At 44.3% G+C, this 24,155-nt stretch overlaps 1 protein-coding gene across 2 annotated transcripts in view; it reads right to left on the bottom strand.

Annotated features, from left to right (window-relative positions):
• Positions 1-24,155, bottom strand: part of Cog5 (component of oligomeric golgi complex 5) — a 303,977-nt gene that overhangs the window by 12,803 nt on the left and 267,019 nt on the right. For both annotated transcript variants that reach the window (XM_021179459.3, XM_021179458.3), the window contains exons 20-22: positions 6,430-6,556; positions 5,571-5,650; positions 444-590 (exon numbers count right to left, since the gene is read on the bottom strand). In XM_021179459.3, coding sequence (XP_021035118.1) covers positions 476-590; positions 5,571-5,650; positions 6,430-6,556 — 322 coding nt within the window. In that variant the 3' untranslated portion in view covers positions 444-475. The remainder of the gene's footprint in view (positions 1-443; positions 591-5,570; positions 5,651-6,429; positions 6,557-24,155) is intronic.

Here is a 24,155-nt window from a genome sequence, read left to right as displayed (position 1 = left end):
CCTGTTTCTAGTAAAATGACTAAAGAAACCCTGACTTCATCTAACTTCATTCAGTTAGATCCAGTAAAGAGCATTTAGCAGTGTGTCTGCCTCAGCCTTGGGCTCCACCATAGTTACTGGGCTTGCTGCATGTCCACATCACTTTGGGGTAGAGCGGCTCTGTCAGGTGTATACTCCTCAACTCCCTGCTGATGGGACTTCGTTATGTGCTTAATGCTAAAGAAAGTGGCAGGCTGGGAGGATACTGTCCCTTCAGAAGCAGTGAAAATAATGAGTCAACTATGACAGCAAGTAAAATAGCCTTCCTCCATCGTCTGAGAAGGGGAACAGGTAGCTTTATGAGAAAGCCCTGTGGATGCTATGTGAAGGCTGAGATGCTTGCTGGAGGTAACGGAAAGAGGAAGGACAGAAAATCAACCATGATCTTTAGTTGTAGTTGCCACCTTTGGACGGGTCTGTTCATGGAGACTGCAGGTCACTGAAGAGCAGACATAGCCTTTTGAAGCAGCTGAACCATAATGGGATAAACTGGTGCAAATTCTTTACCGTCCCTGCTTCTCACTGACTGAACATAAGCTTCCAGGGCTCCCCTGTAAATGCAAAAGAAAACTGTCATAAGTCCAACAGTTTTGGTAGCATCGATATGGAAACAACAAGATACCTGTTCCTGGAACAGCGCAGTGCCACGGGCCAGTGTCAGCAGCCTTTACACGTGCATTAGAGCTACAGTGGCTGTGCCAGGTGAGTGGTGCAGTATGGCTGATTTCAGTCTTCATTTCAGTATGTGCTCTTTTCCTTTGTCCTGAAGGCACATGAAAGAATGGCCATAGCTGTGTCTCCCTCAGAGCTCAGCTAGGGGAGAAAAAGCCTTGGACACACATGCTCAGACAGACCCTTTGCGTACATAGTAACAGACAGGGCCGCCTACAGCTACAGCATTTTAGGGTTTTTAGGTTTTGGTAGGTTTTATGATGGGAAGTCTGAACTTAGCCAAGTACTTCCATGTGTTGCTGTGCCATTGCTTTGATAATCTTTGGTTTGTACTGGGGACAGGAGTCAGCAAATGGCAGCAGCATTCATGGCCCTTGGCTTGTTCCTTTATACCTAGGTCATTTCCCACCACCACAGCAGAGCTGTAGGGAAGCTACAAGGTTAGAACAGTGGTCTCCATGGGAAGACCTGTGTATGTTTGCCAAGTAAAGCTAAGTGGTTTGTAGTTGGTACTTCTTTATAAAGTCCCCACTGTTCTGCATACATACTCATTGCACGTCCCATTTAGCAATTCTGTTGTTTATTCCCAAACACTGGAAATAGCCAGTGTTGTTCAGATGTGTTCTTTACTTGTGTCCATCTGTCTTTTAGACATTTTAAGTAACATTGCTTCTAGATGTCGTTTGGTCAGCTACCAAATGCTTGGCATCGTTCTGTTCCTCTTTCCATCATGGAGCCCAGGGAACTAGTTCCCTTCAAACTCTCATTCCCATCTCTACGGGATCAGTTACAAGGTCCTCAAACTCACCCCACCTATTTCCACATCTGGCCCCCTGCCGACCACCTTGTTTCTGTTAAATGCTTTCTGTCTTATTTTTAAAGCTGCTAGCTGGGTCTTTAGCATCGCCTGCTCTCCACTGTTTGCAAGAGGGATTCCCCAGACAACCCAGCTTTGTTGGAAACAGCTATGCAGCCCTTTATGCCTCTTTGGGCTGAAAAAGATCCACAAATTTACTTTGTACTTCACTTGCTGCAGCTAAGGCCAGTATCCAATCAGGGAAGAAATCAAAATAGTATATTTCTCCCTCAGATAGGAGTTGGCAGAGGGCCTGTTTGGTTTTGACCATGCACATATCTTACAATTAAAGAAATGAGCTCTCTCTATCATCTGCACACTTACTCTTATCTTTGGGATGAATGCCCTTTCTTGTGTTCTCCCTAGACGGCTCTTTATCATTTAGGGCTCAGCTGTAAACATTTCCTCTTCCTAACACTAGGTAGCAAAAATTACCCTGGAGTCACACAGATATGAAAATCCTGACTACAGAGTACCCAGCATTTTGAAATTCCTGAAGGCTAGCCTCATGCTGTGTTCAGGGTGTGAGGGAGTGCATCCTTTGGTTATGTGGGAGTATGGACCGGCCATTACTAAGCCAACTTCTCCAATTAGATGTAATCCTGTTACTCTGGTCATATGCCTAGCCTCAAGTCCCATTAATCAGTAATCCTAACTACCAGACAGAAGTCAGTGCTCTTAGCATCATTTTGTGGGATGGTCCAATGTCAGGTATCAGAACCAACCCTTAAGGAGTTACTTCTCTCTGTTTTTTTAATAAATTTGAAAATTGTTTCTTTGCCAGTTGGCATACCAGTTTAGGCAGTTGCTCCAACTCCACAAATGTCTTCAAAGCCAGGCTGAAAAAGGGCTCAACCATCTTGAAGCAGTTGGGTATGTGTGCATGCACATGTGCACACACATGTACATTTTCCAGTCTTAAGAAATAAGTGGAAAATCTTAGAAACTAATGTTCCATGGTGGACACACTGTTCTATTTACAAAGTGCACTTAAAAAAACACTCTTTGCATTCGTAGGGCTAAGCATATACATTATATATCACATTGAAGGAAGTTTAGAAGTAAGTTTGGTTAGATTTTTCTTTTGATATTCATCAAGAACACCATTAGAACGACAGTGAGAAAACAGATTAAGCTGCCCTCCCACATGAAAAATCAAGAGCAGGATTTTTAAGCATTTATTAAATTACTTCATTTGCTTCAGGAAAACATTAGCTTTCTTGGAAGTCAGGCAAACATTATGTAAGAGGTTTGTAACCACACAAGACTGCTGAAGTTACCCTGACATAGGAGAAAGAATGGGTTTAATACTAAAGGATTGGCCTGGGTTAATAGGTCACACTGTTAGGTGACACACCAAGGTTAGGTGTTTTACAATTTGTCAGGCATTAAAAACTTCATTGTGATTAGTACTAAAATTATAAGTGAATTTTAAGGCATTTGAGATTTTAGAAACAGACAAGCTGGGAGAATAAGACCTAGCCTATGGGTTCTGGATAATGGCAAGAAGGCTAAGGGGGCAAGGATTCATACAGTTCCGCGTGTTTTCTGTAACAATGGATAAAAATACCATTAGGCACTAGTGAAGGCTAAATGGTTTCAACCTATGGGCAACAATATGATGCATTGCTCTCCCCTGCAAGTACCAAGATAAACAGATTTATATTTTGTTTGTAAGATACACAGGCAGATCCAACCATTTCCCCAGAGCCCGGGAATCTTTGTGTGCAAACTGACACTTTGTCTTCAGTGCATGGTCTGAGCCAGGTGAGCACCTCTGCTCCCAAGCACACATGTTGGGAGCATCTGGTAGCTGAGCTGGTGCAGCCCCCAACTTCCTCCCTGGCCTGGGTCAGTGATTGCTCTGACTTTAAAGTCAGCTTCACTGTTAGCCAGGCAGAAGAGAACTCGCCTTTGCAGTCTCAGCAGCAGCACTCGCTGTCCCACACCTTCCCTACTTCTAACAGCCTAGCAGGTGGGAGGAGCAGAGCGAGGCCCCCCAAGAAGCTAAAGGAGTTGCTGACATCTGAGACACCGCTTGCCCTGGGTCTGTCTATAGGGAGAGAAGCATCCATCTTTGGTAGGCAGGATCAAAGCACTTTTGAGTAACATGTAAGAAAGCACACCCTCTAAGACAAAGGTTTACTCTTGCTAAGAGGCAGGGTGCTGTGACAGTACAGTTTCTGTGGATCCCCCAGGCAGGCTTCAAGCAGGAAGGTTCTGGGGTCTGGTGTGTGTGTAAGACAGACGGGGTGTAGGGGATGGGAGTGGCTGGGACTAGGCAGTATTTATGAGTAGGGCTTTCACTTGCTAAATGTGAGCTTAGCAACAGCATCAATGATAAGATCGCCCAGGAGACATTTTTTAAAAGAAGCAGAAGAAAACAGATTTGTGATCACAAACCCACAGCAAGACAGCCATATAGATGAACTCATTTCAAGGCCTGCTGAATCATTTCCTATTATCAACTATATTGATAATATAAATTGATACACTCAGATAGGCTGAGTGCATATTTGGGACTCAGAAAAGAAGCCACAGAGACATTGCAAATTGAAACCCAAATGTCCTGACTACATCGTAACCCTTTTCCATGAGCAGGGTTAACTAGGCCTAGATACTGACAGGAAGCTCAGTGCTCAGCATTTCTCCTGTATGGGCCAGCTTCTTAGTGAGAAAAGATAAGGAACAACAGAACCCGGGCTCATCTTCCTTATCCCACACAGGTTCCTACAAGTTCTGACACCACACCTGTGGCTCACCTTCTTCAGTGAAACCCTTTACCTGACTGAGGCTCAGATGAGCTAGCGGGCCTGCCTTATCCATACACCTAGATTGCCAGAGTAGAGAATGCATTCAGGGGTTACAGCAATGGTAACTGATATTAGACAACCAGGTGGACAGGAGCTGACTGAGGACTTACTCATTTTCTAGTGTGGCTGGTTCAGTGATGGTGGCCTCCGGTGACAGGGTAACTAGGAATATAGGGTGTTTGAGGGATGATTAAATTAAAACATTTGGGGGTTGAGGTTTCTGTGGTATATTTGAATGCAGATGTCTGACAGCAAGTCTGCTGACCTAAGACCCCATTCAAGTGAGTTCCATACCTCAGCCTATTGGGAGGAGTGTGTGTGTGTGTGTGTGTGTGTGTGTGTGTGTCTAAAAGAGGCATGTGTCTGCACTAGCTCACCTGGGTGCAAAAAAACTAGAAACAAAATGTGGACCATGACATTTAACAAATGGACAAAAAGAAGCAGTCAGCAGCTGGAATGGCTGGGGAAGAAGTCAGAAAGGTTCCATCAGGAACAAGCAAGGGAAGGAAGCTTCAGCAAGGGGGATCACGGGTCAATACAAGTCGCTGAGTCAGCTGAACAAAACAGCAGGGAGAGGAGCTCTCTGGGGCTGTGTTCTGAGCGTGGATTCAGAGGGGAGCATTGACGGAAGTATTAATGCACCATGCTCATGGCTGGAGATGTGCACATGCGCCTGGGCCACAACCAGGGAAAGTGTGGTATTTAAATAGGTTCCGAGTTACAGGAACTGTCACTGTTCAAAGTTCACTCCCTCTGAGTGCCACCATGTCAGTGACTGCAGCACATGAAAACAACACAAGATACAGAGCCAAAGTGAGTCCTCTCATAAGTGACATTGTTTAAAACTAGTGCTCACGCTCCTTAGGCTGTAGCAGGGACAACTGTCCATGGACTGACTACTCTGCCCTCTGTGGGGCTGCCACAGTGAACAAAGTACATTCTTCAGCAAATGGCGGCAAATACTGGCACACATGTTGGTACAGGGCAATGTGAAGGTCTGGGAAGATTAGATAGTCCCTGTGCTCAGTCGTACACTGCAGAGGGATCTGACATGCAAATGCCTATGCAATGAAGTGGCCACACGGAGACACATAACTGTGTACGCCCACACAGTTCCTGCCCCTTCACCACCCACGCCTGTATTCCCTCTCCTGGACCACCCTGTGCACCCCTAGAGCACACAGCTTTACCTGAGGAGGAGCAGCCTGTCCTTTTCAGATGGGTGATCATCCAGCCACTGGGAGAAGCGAGCATGAGACCATTCTGCCCTCTGCAGGGATGCAACACAGAAACAAAAGCATTCTCAGCAAATGGTGGCAAACACTGGCACAAAAACACTGATGACTGAGGGTAAGATGATCTTCACACTTCCTGAAGAAAGTACAAAAGGTGGCACAGGGCTTCATGCACCTGATTACCCAAAACCCTTAATCTGCTGACATGGGCCCCCAAATAAATACATAAACAAACAAACAAACAAATAAACAGGCCTCCATCAACAGATCATTATGACTATAAATTATTTCTGTCATTTCTGTTTTGTTTGATGATAGGTTTTGGTTTTTTTTGCTTGTTTCTTTGTTTGGAGACAGGGTTTTGTGTAGTCCTGGCTGTCCTGGAACTCTGTAGACCAGGCTAGCCTTGAACTCACAGGGATCATATGCCTCTGCCTCCAGAGCACTGGGATTAAAGGTGTGTACCACTATGTAGACCCAGCCTGATGGTGATGACTTTTGAGACAGGGTCTCATTCTGTACTTCAGGCAGACAAGGAACTCATGGCAATCCTCCAGCCTCAGCTTCCTGAGTGCTAAGACTGTAGGCAGAGGACACTAGTCAGTTGAGACTTTTATAAAGGGCTAATTCTGGACTCAAGAGGTAAATTTTAGACTGCTCGCCAAGAAAACACACGCAGGCACTAGAGGTTCCTTCCATCTCTGTTCACTTTCAGAGAGCCATGGAGACTAACTAAAGCTGGAGGGAGCCAGCAGCCCACTTCGAGAGGACACTCACTCACACACTGCCTGAGAAGCCCCCCTCACTTCATTACCTGGAAGGGGGATTTCAGCTCAGCTGGTGCTCTTGTGAACAGAAACTGAATGACGATGCTGAATGGTATAATGTCTCCCACTGCGGGGCTGTCGGCCACATGTTCACTTGTCTGGAAGAGCAGGGGCCTAGAAGGAGAAGCAGAGGTAATTCATGTGCTTCGGCACGGGAAGAGGAGAGCCAGGAGGGAATCACTCTGCTGGAATTGTCTTCCTAGCCTGTTCTTTCTTTTTTTTTCTTGAGACATGGTTTCTCTGTGTAGCCCTGGAACCTGCTCTGTAGACTTAATGCTGGAACTCAGAGATCTCCACCTGCCTCTGCCTCCCAAGAATGGAGATTAAAGGCGTGCATCACCACCTCCAGTCCTAGATAGGTGTTTGAAGCCCCATTTAAAAAAAAATAAAAACTTCAGCCCCAAAGCCTGATCTGCCTTTAAGTTCCTTCCTTGGCATTTATCAACAGGCCCGATGTTACTTCACTGACAGCCAAGTTTCCTCTAGGGTAATTTAATTAACAGGCTAAAACCAACGAGCACGAAGCAGAGCACTCACGCTGGTGTAAGGAACAAGCCTTAGCCTGACTGACCCTTGAAAGTTTCTCTCTATCTCAATCCCTTCTTTGGGCTGTAATCTAATATGAATGAACTAAGCCGTTTCATTCTAAATGGCGCTATGTCTGTGATATGGTTATTACTTTGCTGATTAGTCCAGCGATTTTTGCTAGTTTCCTTCTCTAGTTCTGAGTCTCACTCCCACAATTTCATAGGAGCATCTGAAGGCCGATCTACTCCACTACCAACTCCTGAGTGCTCTGTGCCAACATCTGGGCAGGCAGGATGTGCTCTCTGTGGCTCTGAGTTCTTATGCATACGAGCTAGTGAGTCTGTTGGCTCTAGAGGCTCACCTGAAACAGCCAGCCCGCAGCCATACTTCTTGGCAGATCGGACAGATGACTGAGAAGAGCCATGGAGCACAGCCCTGTATCCTGGTCTCTTTCCTCAGCCGTCTTAACTATGCTAATGTATGAAGGCAGCAAGCCTGTGTGAGACAGTACGATCCCTCCCTTCTTTCACTAAGGAGCATTTATATTAAGAGCCAGGTGAGTGTGTTCAACAGACACTTGGTTCTTGTTGGATCCAAAATATTAGCGAAACTTCCTTATAGGAATAATCCTACAAATACAACCTACCCTACCTGAAAAATCGTTTGCATCTGAACTGCTTATGATGGTTAGCAACTTGATACATTGTAGAATCACCAGTGAAGGAGCATCATCGAGGGCCTGTGTGGACTGGGTTGGCCTGTGGGCATTTGTGTCAGAGTTTCCTGGGTTAATTGAGAGGAAGAACACACTATTTGTAGGCAGCAACACTTCACAGAAGGGTCCTGGAAGGGCAGCCTGCACTAGCTTGTAAGCACTGCTCATCCCTCTCCATTGTGGGTGTGATGAGACTGCTTCACGTTCCTGTTACCTGAGCTGTGCTGCAGTGATGGAGTACAAACAGGAACTGTGAACCAAGCCCTTCCTCTCCAAGTCGCTTCTGTCCTGGTGTCTGATCACAGTAAAAGGAAACTAAGGCACTGCCTCATCAAATAACATTGTTTTGTTATTGAGTTTTTTAATTATTGGGAAATCGTGTTCATTTTTGTTGTCTGTTACCAGAAAGCCAGGAACCTAATTCTTCCCGTGGCCACACTGAGAATTTGCTACATTACTCGAAAAATGTTCAAAGCCAAATTCATTTCAGTGTTCCCTGCAGAAGAAGTCAGGTCCTCGGTGTAATGCTGGGGTAGCTCTCACTTGCCAGGAGGCAGCACTGAGTCCTCCTCCGTGGGAGTCCTCCTCGGTGTAGATGATACTGTCTTCACTACTAGGTCAAAGCTGCTAGTTTCAATAAGGAAAGCGTTGCGATCATCAACAGAACAGCTCGTGTTTAAGCATTCACAGTTATGCCAGGCACATAGAAAGCTTTCAGACTTGAGGTCAGCAGGAGGCCTCAGACTTCACTATCACAAAGTCACAACTAGTAAACTGCTCACAGGTTGCAGCCCAACGAAAACTCAACTCTTAGAAACAGGACTGGGCCACACTCAGATCAGATGACAGAACTATAGAGGAACTACCCTAGAAAGTTGCCACTGCCCTAAGAGACTACAGCCTTCCTCCTGCTCTGGCACGGCACCAGATGGAAAACTGCCGGTACCCACAGATTCCAAGGACAGAACAAGAAGCAGACATCCAGCTCTCCCAGCACTCATGGCCAAGTGCACTCTGTACACTAGAGCGCCACAGGGCTGGGCTCTGAAGTCAAGGAGAAACAGGAAGTAGAGCCTGAGCTGCCAGTGTATCGGTCTGAGTGGCAGCTGTGCTCCAGATAGCAATGGTGCCTAATCAGACACCAGCCAATGACAGCCTAATGGCAAAATCCAACTGTCAGCTCACAAAGACCTGCGCCACATTTAACTTGGCTTCTGTCTCTATAGAGAACAATCTGCCTAGCCAAAAATCTCAGTCAGAATCCAGGCTGGAGATGTGAGTCATAATCTGTAGAGTAGAGGTTCTCAACCTGTGTGTGGAAACCCCTTGGGGGCGGGGAGGGTCACACAACCCTTTCACAAGGGTTGCATATCAGATATTTACATTACAATTCATTACAGTAGCAAAATTACAGCTATGAAGCAGCAACAAAATTAATCTTATCGTTGGGAGTCACCACAACATGAGGAACTGTATTAATAGGTTGCAGCACTAGGAAGACTGAGTGCACAGGAGCTAAACTTGCTTTTATGATCCAGGTATACAAACACTGCTTCCACCTAGCTTGATGCTCATCCCAAGGCCCTGCTGGCAGTCCCAACGTAGCTCTCTCCAACTTCACAGGCCCAGCACATGAATTTCGCTAGCTCACAGCCACGGCAGTGTGAGTGCACATGTAGGTTCCTGTGACTCTGGAGCAGGGCGTCATTTTTTGGAGCTGGAGTCACAGGTGTTACGAGCCATCTAGAGTGGGTGCTGGGAACTGAACTCAGGTCCTTTGAGTGACCTATAAACATTCTTAACCACTGAATCTCTAACCTCAGGATTCAAGGCTTTTGCTCACTTTTTCTATACAGAAAGATCATTTCATTATTAAATATAATTTGGATTTTAAAAACTTTTATTTTTAAATTGGCAAAGACTTATGTTAAATATTTCAAAAGGCATTCCATTTGGAGATACCTCTATTTTAAATTCGAACTCTTAAAAAAGCCAGCAGTTTTCTTGCTAAAGAAATGGAAAAGAAATTTAACTTGATCCAATCAATCTGATTACTATGTTTTTTTTTTTTTTTTTTTTTTTTCCGGATTTTCGAGATAGGGTTTCTCTGTGTAGCCCTGGCTGTCCTGGAACTCACTCTGTAGACCAGGCTGGCCTCGAACTCAGAAATCCGCCTGCCTCTGCCCCAAAGTGCTGTGATTAAAGGCGTGGCTACCACACCAGCTGATTATTGTTTCTTCTAATATTACAATGTTAAGATACAGATTAAAGGCTCTGTGGATTGAAAGATTGTAAGTCACAGGATTGAAAGTCCTGTGACAGACTTAGATCTCTCATTACCTTAAAGTAACTCTGACCTAATTTATTCTTTTCAGAAAATAAACCAAAAAATTGGGCTCTTTTAATCCAAATTATAAAACAAAACAACAACAAAAGAATCCAAACTAAGTCCCTAATAACAGCCATCATGGTACTTTGTATTTAAGAACTCTATGTTTCCTAGGCTAGGATGCCAACTCATTCAGTAAAATGCTTGTCATGCAAGCATGATGGTTGGAGTTCAGATCCCTAATACATGTATAAATGCCTGGCCTGGTGGTACATGCTTACTACCCAACTCTTGGAAGTCAGAGACCAGTGTGTATGCCTGAAGCTACTTTGCTAGCTAGACGAATTAAATCTGTGAGCCCTGGCATTGGGGCAATACATTATCTCCAAAGATAATGTGGACAGAATCTCAAGAATCTCAAGAAACTTAGCATCAGCCTCTGGCGTCCACACACATATGCCCAAATGTACACACACACACACACACACACACACACACACGTCTTAGCTATGTTTTTAGTGCTGTCATAAGACAGCATAGCCAAGGCAGTTGATAGAAGGCTTTACTTGGGCTCTCAGTTTCAGAGCGATAGAGCAGGTGACATCATGATGCCAGGAAGCACAGCAGGAAGAAGGCAGGCCTGGCACTGGGGCAGAACCTGCGCGCTCACATCTTGAGCCCCAGTAGGAAGCAGAGAGAGCTAACTGGAAATAGCACGGCCTTTTGAAACTTCAAAGCCCACCCTTACTGACACGCCTCCTTCAACAAGGCCATGCCTCCTAACCCTTCCCGAACAGCTCCAAAAGTGGAAGAACAAAATATAACACTCCAAACATCAACAAAACTGTCATAACAAATAAACACAATTGTAGACGAGCAACATTATCTATGTAGTTTAAAATGCCATTTCTAGTTGATTAAAAATGCCCCCTTCTGCCGGGTGTGGTGGCACACGCCTTTAATCCCAGCACTCAGGAGGCAGAGGCAGGCGGATTTCTGAGTTCAAGGCCAGCCTGGTCTACAGAGTGAGTTCCAGGGCAGCCAGGGCTACACAGAGAAACCCTGTCTCGAAAAACCAAAAATAAATAAATAAATAAATAAATAAATAAATAAATAAATAAAATTGCTCCCTTCTCTCATCTGTTGCCTTAAATCCTCAGGCCACAGTGTGGTTTTACTGTGTTGACATTAGGTGCACTATTCCTAAGTTTACACAGCACATGTATCTCAGATCCTGAGGCTGAAAACACTTTAGATCTGGTTCCTGGCAGCTGAAGAGTCGGCGATGTTTAACCATTCCTGCTCTTGGTGACTGCAATAGCACAGTGGGACACAGAGCGCTAGTCAGTCTTTGTATGCACAAAAGGTGATTGCTTGGCTAACAGAAGGAACTGTGAACTCATGTCTTCAGAAAAAGAAAAAAGTCAAATACATCTTAAATGCTGTACATGGCTGAGGAATGGGTGACATGGCTGTGACTGTGGAGAGCTACGATGACGAGGGTGGTGAGCAGTCTTCGGGCTCCCTTCAGCCTCCCAATAGCCACCTCTTTCTTGCCTACACCTCCATGGGGGACCCAAGAGCCTCATGACTATCAAATCAATCCTTTGCGTCAACAGAAGGTCAAGATGGCAGCAGATAATCTCTGAGTCCGATAACAAAGAGTTCCTGGCTCTGTTCCAACCCACCCTAATATGTCGAACAATGCATTAACCATGCTTTGATTTATAATTTTATAAAAACTTTGTGAAATTAACACCATTTTAGAACATGGAATTTGGGGCAACCTGGCGCTGTGTTTCTGGACAACAGCTGGTTATATTTGATTCTCTCATTATCTTTGAAAATGAATTTTAAAAACTCCTACAGATGAAGAACACGTAGACCAAACATAACATTGTCAAGTATTACCAGCAAGCCTCAGTAAACCTAAGAAACCAGTGACTTGAAAGACAGTGTTTAAAATATCAAATTACAGGAGCAAAAGAAAACAGGAATGACAAGGAATAAAGAAAGCTGACAGGAATTGGGAAAGCCCAAGAAGGGCACCAGGGTAGGTGAAATAGAAGTGGACAGAGGGAAGAAAGACTGTTTCAGGAAGCAGTAGGTGAAGCGGCCCCACGTTCCATACCAGCCTCTAGGTACAGAGACCCAGTGCCAGCCCGTCAAACCCAACCCAAAAAGATGTTCACCGAGACACAAACAGGAAGGGAGCTAAAAGCAAAGACAAGTTCAGCAACAAGGTCCAGGAGAGTCTCAGGCCCTCAGGAAGCAGTGCTAAGAGCACCTTCCTCTTCAGTCTGTACAGCTGCCTCAAGTCCTTCTGAGCTGGAGAACTAGAGCTGAGTGTGTTTTATCTAGAAAACTAGACAGCTGATTTTCTTTTATCTTCAGCTTCAGGAAATTTAAAGCCAAATCTAAAATTTATCTAGGAAGTTAATTTAATAGTTTATATGTGTTTTTCACAATTATCCTTTAGGATACTTTCAATGCAACCTACAAAAGATACAAGGAAAGACAGAAAGGAAGGTTAGGAGAGATGGAGGGAGGCAGGGAGGGAGCATCCAGGCACACATGCATGGGACGAGCTGTGTCCAGGAGGCCTGGCACAGAGATGGAGGGTGAGATCGTTAGAAAGCAGCCTGGTAAACACGGCCTGCTTAGTCAGTCAGTCATCTAGCCCTGTGGAGCTCTAAGCCACTCACAGCTGTCTTTCTGACAGGATCAGTCTCTGGAGTGGTCACTAACAGAGGTGCCTAAGGAGCCCTCCGTGCAGCTGCACTCACACGTCACTTCCTGTCAGGGAGCACAGCCTGAGCCCTCCCTGTTCCTGACTCCAGATGGGATCTGAAGCACCAGCAAGTGAAAAAAAAAAAAAAAAAAGCCACCACCTGAAGTACTTTCCAAAACAAAAGAAAATTAATTAAGGTGCTATGAAAAGCAGAAATTCTACACTGTCATTCTTAGAGATTATTCTAAATATAGCAGCACTTCCAAGGTTACATATTCTAGCCAGAAGGTAGAGTTAATTAGTCAAGTATTAGATCCCTTAGAAAAAAAATGTCTATTTCTAGTTCGGGGAAAGTCACATTTAAATGAGTCATGGCTGCCCAGCTGTCAGTTTTCAGCCAGGCTTAGGTTAAGGCTAATCACGAAATGCAGGACAACAGCGGTCCTGCTGCTCCTGAGCCCACATTCAGGACCAGTGCTGGTCTCTTCCATGCTACTTGCCACCAAACCTACCCCTCCCCAGCTCTGAGAAAAAGCCTGAGAGGGCAGCAAGGCCCTGAACTTAGAAACTCGCATAGAGACCAAAGTCAGAGAGAGGAAAGCGGACTCCGCTGAGGGTCCACATGCAGCTAGCCATCTTCCCCACACAGGGCAGACACTGTCTGAAGCCTGCAGGAAGTGAGGCTCTCTACAAGGCATTTTAGGGGTCATGAGAGCTGCAGAAGAGAATGAGGCAGGAGGCTAAGGACTTGGGGTAGACAAGGTCTCAAGAAGGATCCCTGTTTGGAGTTTACTGTCTCTCAGCACAGACCATGCAGAAGACAAGGAGGTCCACGGGGAGCTCTTTTGCTCTCCTGGGAGCCATATTGGAGTCACTGGGAAGCAGAAGCCAGAAACATGAAGTCTTTCAATGGCAGGAATTTGCCACCAATCCCTTAAAATTTCTGGTCATTTCCTAGATAATACAGACAAATATTCTAATGTGTTTCTGGACCAATCAGAGTGAAAAAACTACTGTACTTGTGAAATAAGACCCAGGCTATTGGTAAACAGGTGTGGATAGCTCTGCTGCTTCAATCCGTCAGCTCTTGTGATCAGTATTACAGCTTAAAGCCCAGGAGCACAAGGCATGGCATGGCTGTTACTCAGTGCCCCGGTGCACACCCATGAGCGGGTTTAGCGGGTTAGCTGCATCACAGAGTAGCTGTATTTTTAGGCTTTGTTTTTTAGGAGCTTCTGCTTTGACTTCTACAGTGACTTCTGCACCAGCCACTGTAGTGAATAACGGTTTCTCTTTCAGCACAGCTTGGCCAACATTTGTTATCCTGATAGCAGTCATTCTTCCTTGGGTGAGATGGACTTCCAAAACAGTTTTTTCTTTGTTTGTTTGTTTGTTTGTTTGTTTTTTCAAGACAGGGTTTCTCTATATAGCTCTGGCTGTCCTGGAACTCACTTTGTAGACCAGGCTGGCCTCTGCCTCCCCAATTAAAGGCATGCGCCACCACGCCCGGCTCCAAAACAGTTTTAATTAAAACTGTTTTAATGGCTGAGGATGTTGAACACCTTTTCAAATACTAACTGGGAATTTATACTAATTCCTTTGAGACTAGTCTGCTCAGCAGATTAACCCACTTACCAATTGGACAATTTTGCTGGTGTTTATTTTTGTCCTTCTTTATATATCCTAGATATCAGTTTGCTGTCCAGACTGTAGCTGGCAAAGACCCTTCTTTGTTCTATTTAGTGTGTGTCTGCACACATACACATGCCAGTAGCCGTTAGAGGCTATGGCACTGGCCACTGACCTGACAACCCCCATGTGGATCACAGGCACTGAACTCAGGAACTCAGGCTGTCCCCTCACCAGCCCCACTTGCTTAGTTTCGGCTCTCTTCACTATTATTTCCTTTGCTTTGCAGAAGCACTCCTCTCTCTGTTTCTGTCTCTCTTTCTCTGTCTCTCTCTCAATTTCAATCTTTCCCTCTCTCACTCCCTTCTTTCTTTAACTTTTTTCTTTCACCTTTCTTTCTTTTCTTTTCCTTTTGTTTTCTCTTTTTTGAGAGAGGGGTTCTCAAACTCAAGAGATCCACCTGCTTATGCCTCCCAAAGCATATGCAACCACACTCAGCTTAAGCTTTCTAATTTCATGTAGAACCACTTGTCACCTTTTGAGAGTCCCTGTGCTACTGGAGTTCTTTTCAGAACCTCTTTCTAAACTCTTGAGATCTCCCGTGCGGCTCTGTTTTTACCGCTTGAGTATTTTCAGGATGTTTTTCACCAGTATTTCAAACTTCTTATGTCAACATCTTTGATCCACTTTAAATTGATTTTTGTTTCTCTCTTCTATATATAGAAACCCCCTGTTCCACTTCTCTCTTCTACAGATAGAAACCCCCTGTTCCATTTGTTTTTCGTTTTTTTTACATTATCTAACTGTTTACTTAAAAAAGGTTATCAGGTGCTGTCCTTTCTCTAACACATGTCTCAGATACATATGTCAAAGACTAGGTGGCAGGGAATGTAACTGTGACTTGTCTACATCTTCCTTTTTCCTAGTGTCATACAGGTTTGTCCCTTTAACTCGTTAATATAGTGTGATACACAGGCTCCAGCATTACTCTTTCTGATTCAGATTGCTTTGGCTATTTAGAAATCTTATGCTTCTATGTCAGTTTTAATTATTTTTATAGTTCTGTGAAGAACATTACCAGGATTTTGATTAGGATTACATTGACTACACAACCACTTGACAACATGAATGCTCTACATCAGTCAGCAGATAGTGCTTCCCCAATGCCATCGCTGTCCTCAGCACCTTACGCTTTGCTGCAGAGGTCCTTACTGCTTCAGGTGGCTCAGTTTCCAGGCCTTTTATCCATCTGGTTTATGGCAAATGGGATTTTCCCATTATTCCTTTCTTAGAAAGTTTATTATATATAGAAAAGATGATATTTTTGTATGTTGTTATTTTGCTTAAGTGTGTATTAGGTTTCATGGTTTCCTAATCAAATCTTTAGAATCTTTTAAATATAAGGTCAGATCATCTAAAAATAGGGATACTTTCCATTTTTCCTTTATTATTTGTGTCCCTTGTTAAGACTGAGCACTATACTGAATAGGAAGAGAGAGTGGGCACCCTGGCTCATCACTGACTTCAGAAGAATTGCTTTCAGTTTTTCCTGTTTAGTATAATGCTGACTAAAGATCTAGCATGTGTAGCCTTCATTATCCTGAGATATGTTCCTCTATTCTTTATTACAGGATTCTACACTTTGTCAAGGGCCTCAACTCAAACTTATATTTGAGTTGATCATGCAGTTCATATACAGAAGTTTATCTCTGTGTTGTATGACATTTATTGATTTTCATCCTTGGTTGAAACCAGAAGGTTATAAGGTTTTTCTTTTATGTAAATGGGTGCTTTAAGCTTTCTAATTTCATGTAGAACCACTTGTCACCTTTTGAGATTCCCTGTGTAATAGGGAATATGTCTACTTGGGGTCGACAAGATCTCAAGAAGGATCCCTGTTTGGAGTTTACTGTCTCTCAGCACAGACCATGCAGAAGACAAGGAGGTCCACGGGGAGCTCTTTTGCTCTCCTGGGAGCCATATTGGAGTCACTGGGAAGCAGAAGCCAGAAACATGAAGTCTTTCAATGGCAGGAATTTGCCACCAATCCCTTAAAATTTCTGGTAAATTTCCTAGATAATAATAATAATAATAATAATAATAATAATAATAATTCTAATGTGTTTCTGGACCAATCAGAGTGAAACCCAAACAGGTACGTGCAGTTGTTTTTGTATCTATCAAGGAGTCTGACTACAGCGGTGATGCTCTGTCTCTCCCTAGTTTCGGTTTCAGGATAATGATGCTTACTCGGTGGAGTGGGTTTGGTAGTTTGCCTCCTCTTTCCCATTTGTAGAACAGTCTGACCAGTACAGGTCTTAGCTCATCCCAAGAGGGTTTTTAGGATTGGCAGTGACCTCATCTGGTCCTGGGCCCTTTGGTTGGAAGACGTTTTGTTCTTCCTTACTTCACTGCGTCATTACACTTACTTGGTTTAGTAATTTAGCAGGCCCCATCTCTAGGAATTCATCCATGTCTAGACTCTTCTCGAGTCTTTGTGAAACCGGTTCTCAGAGTGCTCCCATCCTGGGCGCCTCGCTGAGTCTAGAATAAACATCCTTTTCATATTCAGTTTTATGATCCTTGGGTCCTTTCTTTTTTCTGGTTACTATTCAAAGAACCAACTCTGTCTGACTGGTCATATGTTACTCTTAGTGCCTGTTTCATTAATTCCTGCCCTGATCTTGAATGCTGCTTTTGGGTTTGGCTGGCTCTTGTTTCTAACACTTTGAAGTATCCTGTTGGGCTTATTTATTTGAGATCCTTTTGATTTTTGCTATAAGCATTAAAGCTCTAAGCTTCTCATCAGAGCTGCTTTAATGGCAGTCAAAGGTTCTGGGAAATTGTACATTTGCTTTCACTGGATTCTAGTAACTTTAAATGTCCTACCTATTCTTTAGCTATCCCATTGGTCATTCAAGCATGTACTGACAGGGAACTGGCACAATGGCTCAGTGGGTAATGGAACTTCCTGCCAAGCCTGATGGCCTCGGTTTATTCCCTGAAATCCATACAGTGGTAGGTGAGAAGCAGCTCCTACAAGAGCTCTTCTACTCTTTTGTTTGTTTGTTTTTTGTTTTTTGAGACAGGGTTTCTCTGTATAGCTCTGGCTGTCCTGGAAGTCACTCTGTAGACCAGGCTGGCCTTGAACTCAGAAATTCACCTGCCTCTGCCTCCCAAGTGCTGGGATTAAAGGGCTCTTCTACTCTTAACACGAATACTACAGCACACGTGAGCACACCTGAAATACTTAAATGTTATATAGTGTGTATGGCTGAGTGTATGCATGCCTATATACACATGCACTCCAACACACACACACACACACACACACACACACACACACACACACACACACAGTGAGGTGGTTCAGTGGGTAAAGGTACTTCCCCTTCAAGTCTGGAGACCTGAATACAAGCCCTGGAACCCATGTTAAGTTGGAATGAGAAAACAGACTCTATAAATTATCTTCTGACTTCCATATGTTTGCCAAATTACATATGTCTGAGCACACACAGCAATAATAATAAAAATCAGTTTTCACATATCTGTATATTTTCTATAGTTACTGTTGCTATTGGTTTCTGGTTATAGCAACTATAATCTGATAAGATATGTTACTGTTTTAATTCTTTCATATTTGTCAAGACTTGTTTTCTGGCCTGTTTTAAGAGATTTCTGTGGGTCACATAGCAGATCGTAAATTTTGAATCTGTTAGATGGGTTATTCTGCAAATGCCTGCTATGTCCACTTGACTTGTAGTATAGCTTAAGTCTGAAGTTTTGTAGTTGTTCTTGTTGGTCTTCAGTTTAAATGGCTTATGAAAAATTAGGGTCTTGAGTCATTCATTATCACTGCAGCAGGACCCATCTGACCTTTTAAAGATTTATTTTTTATTTATATGAGTACATTGCAGCTGTCTTCAGACACATCGGAAGAGGGCATCAGATCCCATTAGAGATGGCTGTGAGCCACCATGTGGTTGCTGGGAACTGAACTCAGGACCTCTGGCAGAACAGTCAGTGCTCTTAACCGCTGAGCCATCTCCCCAGCCCCCATCTGACCGTCTACGCCCATCAGTGTTTGTTTTTATGAAACTGAGAGCATGCTGAGGTCATGTTACGTCCTATTCTAAGTCACTTCATACTGTGTAAAAGTATAATGGTTTGTCAGGTTGTACCTTGCCCTGACAGACTTCATTTTACAAACAGATTTGACTCCCATTTTAAGGATGGAAGATAATTACATGCAGCAGGTGGACTCACCAACACCACCATCTGTCCAACACCACCCACAGCACAGACAGATGACTTATGCCTAGCAGGAGAAATGGTGCTAACCTACAAAGGTATGGGGGTGAACTGAGATAGCAGGGGCACAAGAGTACATTAAAATCATATCAGTAAAACCATGCCCAAGAATGGATCAGACATGCCAGACCAAGAGAGGGTGTAACTCCTTCACTTGAATCCCATAAAATAGAATATTCCTAGCATGGTCATGGCAGAGGCTTGCACAAACTTGTCATTTGTTATCTGGAATATGCATAAGATACAGGTGGAGAAGACCCAATCACCCCTCAGCTCAGTCCTCCATGTTGACATGGCCCACTGCTATCGACTCAGGCATATGCATGTCCCTCGGACTTAGCTCCTGCTGCACACTGCGTTCTGCTCTTGTGACTCCACAGCTGGCTACATCTTCAGTTTCTACTCTGCTTCTTTCAAGGCCTGATCTTGACAGCAATAGCTTCTTTCCCAAGGCTGGTTTGGATTTGTTATCTTATCAATATATTGATCTTATCTATAAACACTTATGCATCTTATCTCTATACATTTCAATCCACCCATTTCTGAAAAGCTCCTATAGTACTACTGTATAGCCTCTTTACCTTGTATAGGTTCTGCAAATCACATATATGTATAGCTCTATATAGATACATTTATTGTATCCTGTGTGTTCTGATATGAGAGTTAATATTAACAATTAAGATTTGAGTTAATATTAGTAATTAAGACTGGAATAAAAGAGCCTGCATTCACCTCAGCCAGTCTGCTAAGGTGTAGGAAGACTGCTAAGGTAGGAAGACAGCTAAGGTAGGAAGACAGCTAAGGCAGGAAGACAGCTAAGGCAGGAAGACAGCTAAGGCAGGAAGACAGCTAAGGCAGGAAGACAGCTAAGGCAAGAAAACTATCTGGCAAACTGATGCAAGTCGTAGTGTACTGTTACTCAATAAACTCTTACACTATGGAAAAACACATGCTCCTCCATTTTTCTGGAATACAATACTCATGATAGAGTTCCTACATTTGGCACAATATATAGTTATGATTGTTATATCTTCTTGATGAATTATTCCCTTTATTAATATAGACATGGCCTGCTTTACTTGGTGAGATATAGTAGCACTTGTATATGGTCAATAGATCAGAGCCTTAGAAAGGTGGTGTCAATCATTCTCCCTGAAAGGAAAGCCAGCACAGCAGCACTTGTATATGGTCAATAGATCAGAGCCTTAGAAAGGTGGTGTCAATCATTCTCCCTGAAAGGAAAGCCAGCACAAAGGAGCATCTATCTTAGTTACCGCTTGTTCCCCTCTTCCTGAGCCTGGAGCTCTCTCGCCCTCTCCCTCCCTATCTAAAAGCTCCAGCATAGCACAGCCCCAGTTCCTGACTGTTTTCACTGATCTAATAAACTAAGATAAAGAAGGTTCCAGCAATGCAGGCTGCAGACTTCAGAAGGAAACTGTCCCTTCAGGGGTAAGGTGATGGGGCCTGCTGGAAGGCAGGCTCTGTATTTTAGAACCAGTGTCTCTGGGCTTTTCTCTGTCAGCTCGCAGATCTACGTGGGCATCCACACTGACAATGAAGAGTCAGTCTTCGGGCATCTGGTGCTCAGGGGTTAATGTCAGACTGCAGACAGGCAGGCAAGTCTTGACAGTTCTGACACACGTGTCACATGAGGAAATGCAAAGCCTGCAGGGGCAAATCAGGAATGTCAGCATTTTTCTGAGGCAGCATTCTGCCCAACTATGAAAAGGTTTTTGCTGCCTGAGGGACTCTAATGGAGAGAGCAAAATGTAAATGTATGCAAGAAGCTTGCTGGCTTAATTACCTAGTCCACTGATGTTACCATCAGAGAGAGTGCCCAGAGGCAGATGGCAGCATGCTGTGGAAAGGGAGAGCTTGCTAGGGCTTTGGGGGGTTGAGGGAGGAGCAGCCCTGTAGCTGAGATCTTAAGCTGGCACTCTCCTCCTCCCTGGCAAAGGAGTCCCTGCTGCCCTCTCCTGCTCCATGGCCCCTAACTCAGACTGCTCAGAATGAGGCCGCCTGTGGATTCCATAATCTGCCTGAGTAACTGGCTGCCCTGCCTCCTACCTTGTTAGGAAACATTTTCATGGATGTTATATTATTCTTTAACTCTTCTACTATTTCTAGATGGGATAACAATATGAGGAATTTAACAATGAAAATTATTGGCTTTTCTCACTAAAAAGTAAAGCTGAAGTAGGAAATTTGAAAAAAAAACAAAAAACAAAAAACAAAAAAAACCATTGCTGATGTAAAGGACAAGGCTTTGATGCCTGTTTACTTGTTAGTTTGTCCTGCTTCCCTTCTCCATACTAACACATAGCAGTGTTTATGGTACAGTGGGCCACAGCAACCATCTCCTTTGTAGCCTATTTTTATTTATTTTTTGATTTGTTCTTAATTTAGTGTTATATTAGGGAATATTTTTGTTTTTGTTTTTATAAAATTTTAAGAGCCAATCCAATATTGTCCATTATTCACCTGGACATGGTGGAACAGTAACTTTGAATGACCTGTAAATGATAGCCAAGATGCAGCATGCAGAGGGTTACTGGCTGATGGCTAGCTCTTGTTAGAGGGCTCAGCAACAATGGAAAGGATGCAGGCTAAAAATCATGGGTCCTAGGGTGGGCAGCGGTGGTGCATGCCTTTAATCCCAGAACTGTGAGGTACAGGAAGGCAGGCAGATCTCTGAGTTTGAGGCCAGCCTGGTTTATAGAGCTAGTTCCAGAACAGCCAGGGCTACAACAGAAAACCCGAATCAAAACAAACGAACAAACAAACACCAACTAACCCCAAAAAAGGGAAAGGAGAGGGGGAGGGGAAGGGGAGGGGCTATGATTAGGTGATTACAAGAGATTTCTTCTGGGGTTTAGTACACTCTCCTGGATAAAGTACACATCCCCTGTGAAGCCTAGGAAACAGACCTATCTCAGAGCTAGCTTTCTACCTTTGCATATCCCATAGGAAAGCTTTGCAAAGCACCCCCTCCGTACCAGCTCAGAGAAGTTGTGAGAACCTGTCTTTTCTCAATGGCAGCACTGGCAGAAGCAGAGCCACCTACGTATTCACAGCTCCCCTCTCCTGGAGCCTCAAACACATTCTTTATATACCAGGCCTGGGTTTGAACACCCTAAATAATACTGTGGTTTTATTTTAATTGTTAATCTAGTTTAATACTATTACCCTAGTCTGATCAAATAACTACAAGCTAGCATCAATTCAGTAGCTTTCTGTAGAATGACAGTAGGGATTCCTATCAGTAGGAATATTTTGGTACTATTCAATCCCTATTGCATTTTTCATTTAATTCAAGTATGTGGGGTGCTCTGTAGGCAGGATGCAATGCTGTTTCTATGCCTGGACCTTGGGAGCCCCGGGACTGTTTGCAGCAAGGAGCTCCCAGGAGAAAGGGCACATGCTTTCATCTCGGGGTTTGGAGAGAAGAAGAGAACACTGCCCACTCAGCAGAACAACTGCAGCTTAGGACTCAGGGCCCTGGGAGGCAAAGGAAAGCTGTGGAACCAAACGTCAGAGGATCCTAAAACCACTGTAGGCTAAAATAACCAAGTAGACAGTCAGAGGATACTATACAAAACGAGGGCCAGTCTTGTTTCACGAAATGTACATATACGGTTCTGCATAGACATGTATAATATAAGCTTGAGTGCCTAGGTCTGCATGCAAATGTATGGCAGGATTGGTAACACTGTGAAGTAAACTCGAGGTGTTGTAAAGGCTGGCCCAGTGCTCACTCTCCAATTATACTGAACTGCTGCTTTACTGACATAGGGTCTCGCTGTAGCTCATACTGAGATAGGGTCTCGCTGTAGCTCATACTGAGATAGGGTCTCGCTGTAGCTCATACTGAGATAGGGTCTCGCTGTAGCTCATACTGAGATAGGGTCTCTCTGTAGCTCATACTGAGATAGGGTCTCGCTGTAGCTCATACTGAGATAGGGCCTCGCTTTAGCTCATACTGAGATAGGGTCTCTCTGTAGCTCATACTGAGATAGGGTCTCTCTGTAGCTCATACTGAGATAGGGTCTCGCTGTAGCTCATACTGAGATAGGGTCTCGCTGTAGCTCATACTGAGATAGGGTCTCTCTGTAGCTCATACTGAGATAGGGTCTCTCTGTAGCTCATACTGAGATAGGGTCTCTCTGTAGCTCATACTGAGATAGGGCCTCGCTGTAGCTCATACTGAGATAGGGTCTCTCTGTAGCTCATACTGAGATAGGGCCTCGCTGTAGCTCATACTGAGATAGGGTCTCGCTGTAGCTCATACTGAGATAGGGTCTCGCTGTAGCTCATACTGAGATAGGGTCTCGCTGTAGCTCATACTGAGATAGGGTCTCTCTGTAGCTCATACTGAGATAGGGCCTCGCTGTAGCTCATACTGAGATAGGGTCTCTCTGTAGCTCATACTGAGATAGGGTCTCGCTGTAGCTCATACTGAGATAGGGTCTCTCTGTAGCTCATACTGAGATAGGGCCTCGCTGTAGCTCATACTGAGATAGGGTCTCCTCGCTGTAGCTCATACTGAGATAGGGTCTCTCTGTAGCTCATACTGAGATAGGGCCTCGCTGTAGCTCATACTGAGATAGGGCCTCGCTGTAGCTCATACTGAGATAGGGTCTCTCTGTAGCTCATACTGAGATAGGGCCTCGCTGTAGCTCATACTGAGATAGGGTCTCGCTGTAGCTCATACTGAGATAGGGTCTCCTCGCTGTAGCTCATACTGAGATAGGGTCTCGCTGTAGCTCATACTGAGATAGGGCCTCGCTGTAGCTCATACTGAGATAGGGTCTCTCTGTAGCTCATACTGAGATAGGGTCTCGCTGTAGCTCATACTGAGATAGGGCCTCTCTGTAGCTCAAGCTGCCCCTGAGCTCCCTGAGTGAACACTGGAATCACAGGCATATGGTGCCAGCCCAAGCTCTAAATTACAACAACAACAATAATAAATCCCAGGCAAGCTCTGTGGTACATTCTTATAATCCCAGAACTCAGGAGGTTGGGGCGAGAGGATTTCAAGTTCAATCCTGGGTCAGATAGTGAAACCCTACCAGGAAAAATAAACAAACAAAGCAGAATTAGGAAAGCCCCACATCCTCTTACCATGTAATAACATGGTCAAAAGCCTAACAGATCTAGATTGACTACTACTCTATCAAGAGCTAGAGAGGGGGTGGGGGTGGGGGTAGGGGTGGGGGGCTGTCCCTGACTTTGTTGTCTGCCTGTGGATCTTGTTCCCTACTGGGCTGCCTTGTCTGGCCTCAGTGGGAGAGGATGTGCGAGGGTGGGCTGGTAAGGGGAGGCAAGAAGTGGGGAGAGGAACAGGAGGAGGGGCTGTAATGAGGGGGATACTGGGAGAAGGTGGGCTGTGGTTGGGATGTAAAGTGAATAAATTAATTTATGGAAAAAAGTATAATTTTAAAATGTATGGATTGGTCAACAGTAACTTTTG

Source organism: Mus caroli, unplaced genomic scaffold (assembly GCF_978045245.1).
Source record: "Mus caroli unplaced genomic scaffold, Mus_caroli_1 scaffold_14, whole genome shotgun sequence".
Lineage (NCBI taxonomy): Eukaryota > Metazoa > Chordata > Mammalia > Rodentia > Muridae > Mus > Mus caroli.
Note: the sequence above shows the minus strand (reverse complement) of the source record. Positions and strands in the feature narration are given on the sequence as shown.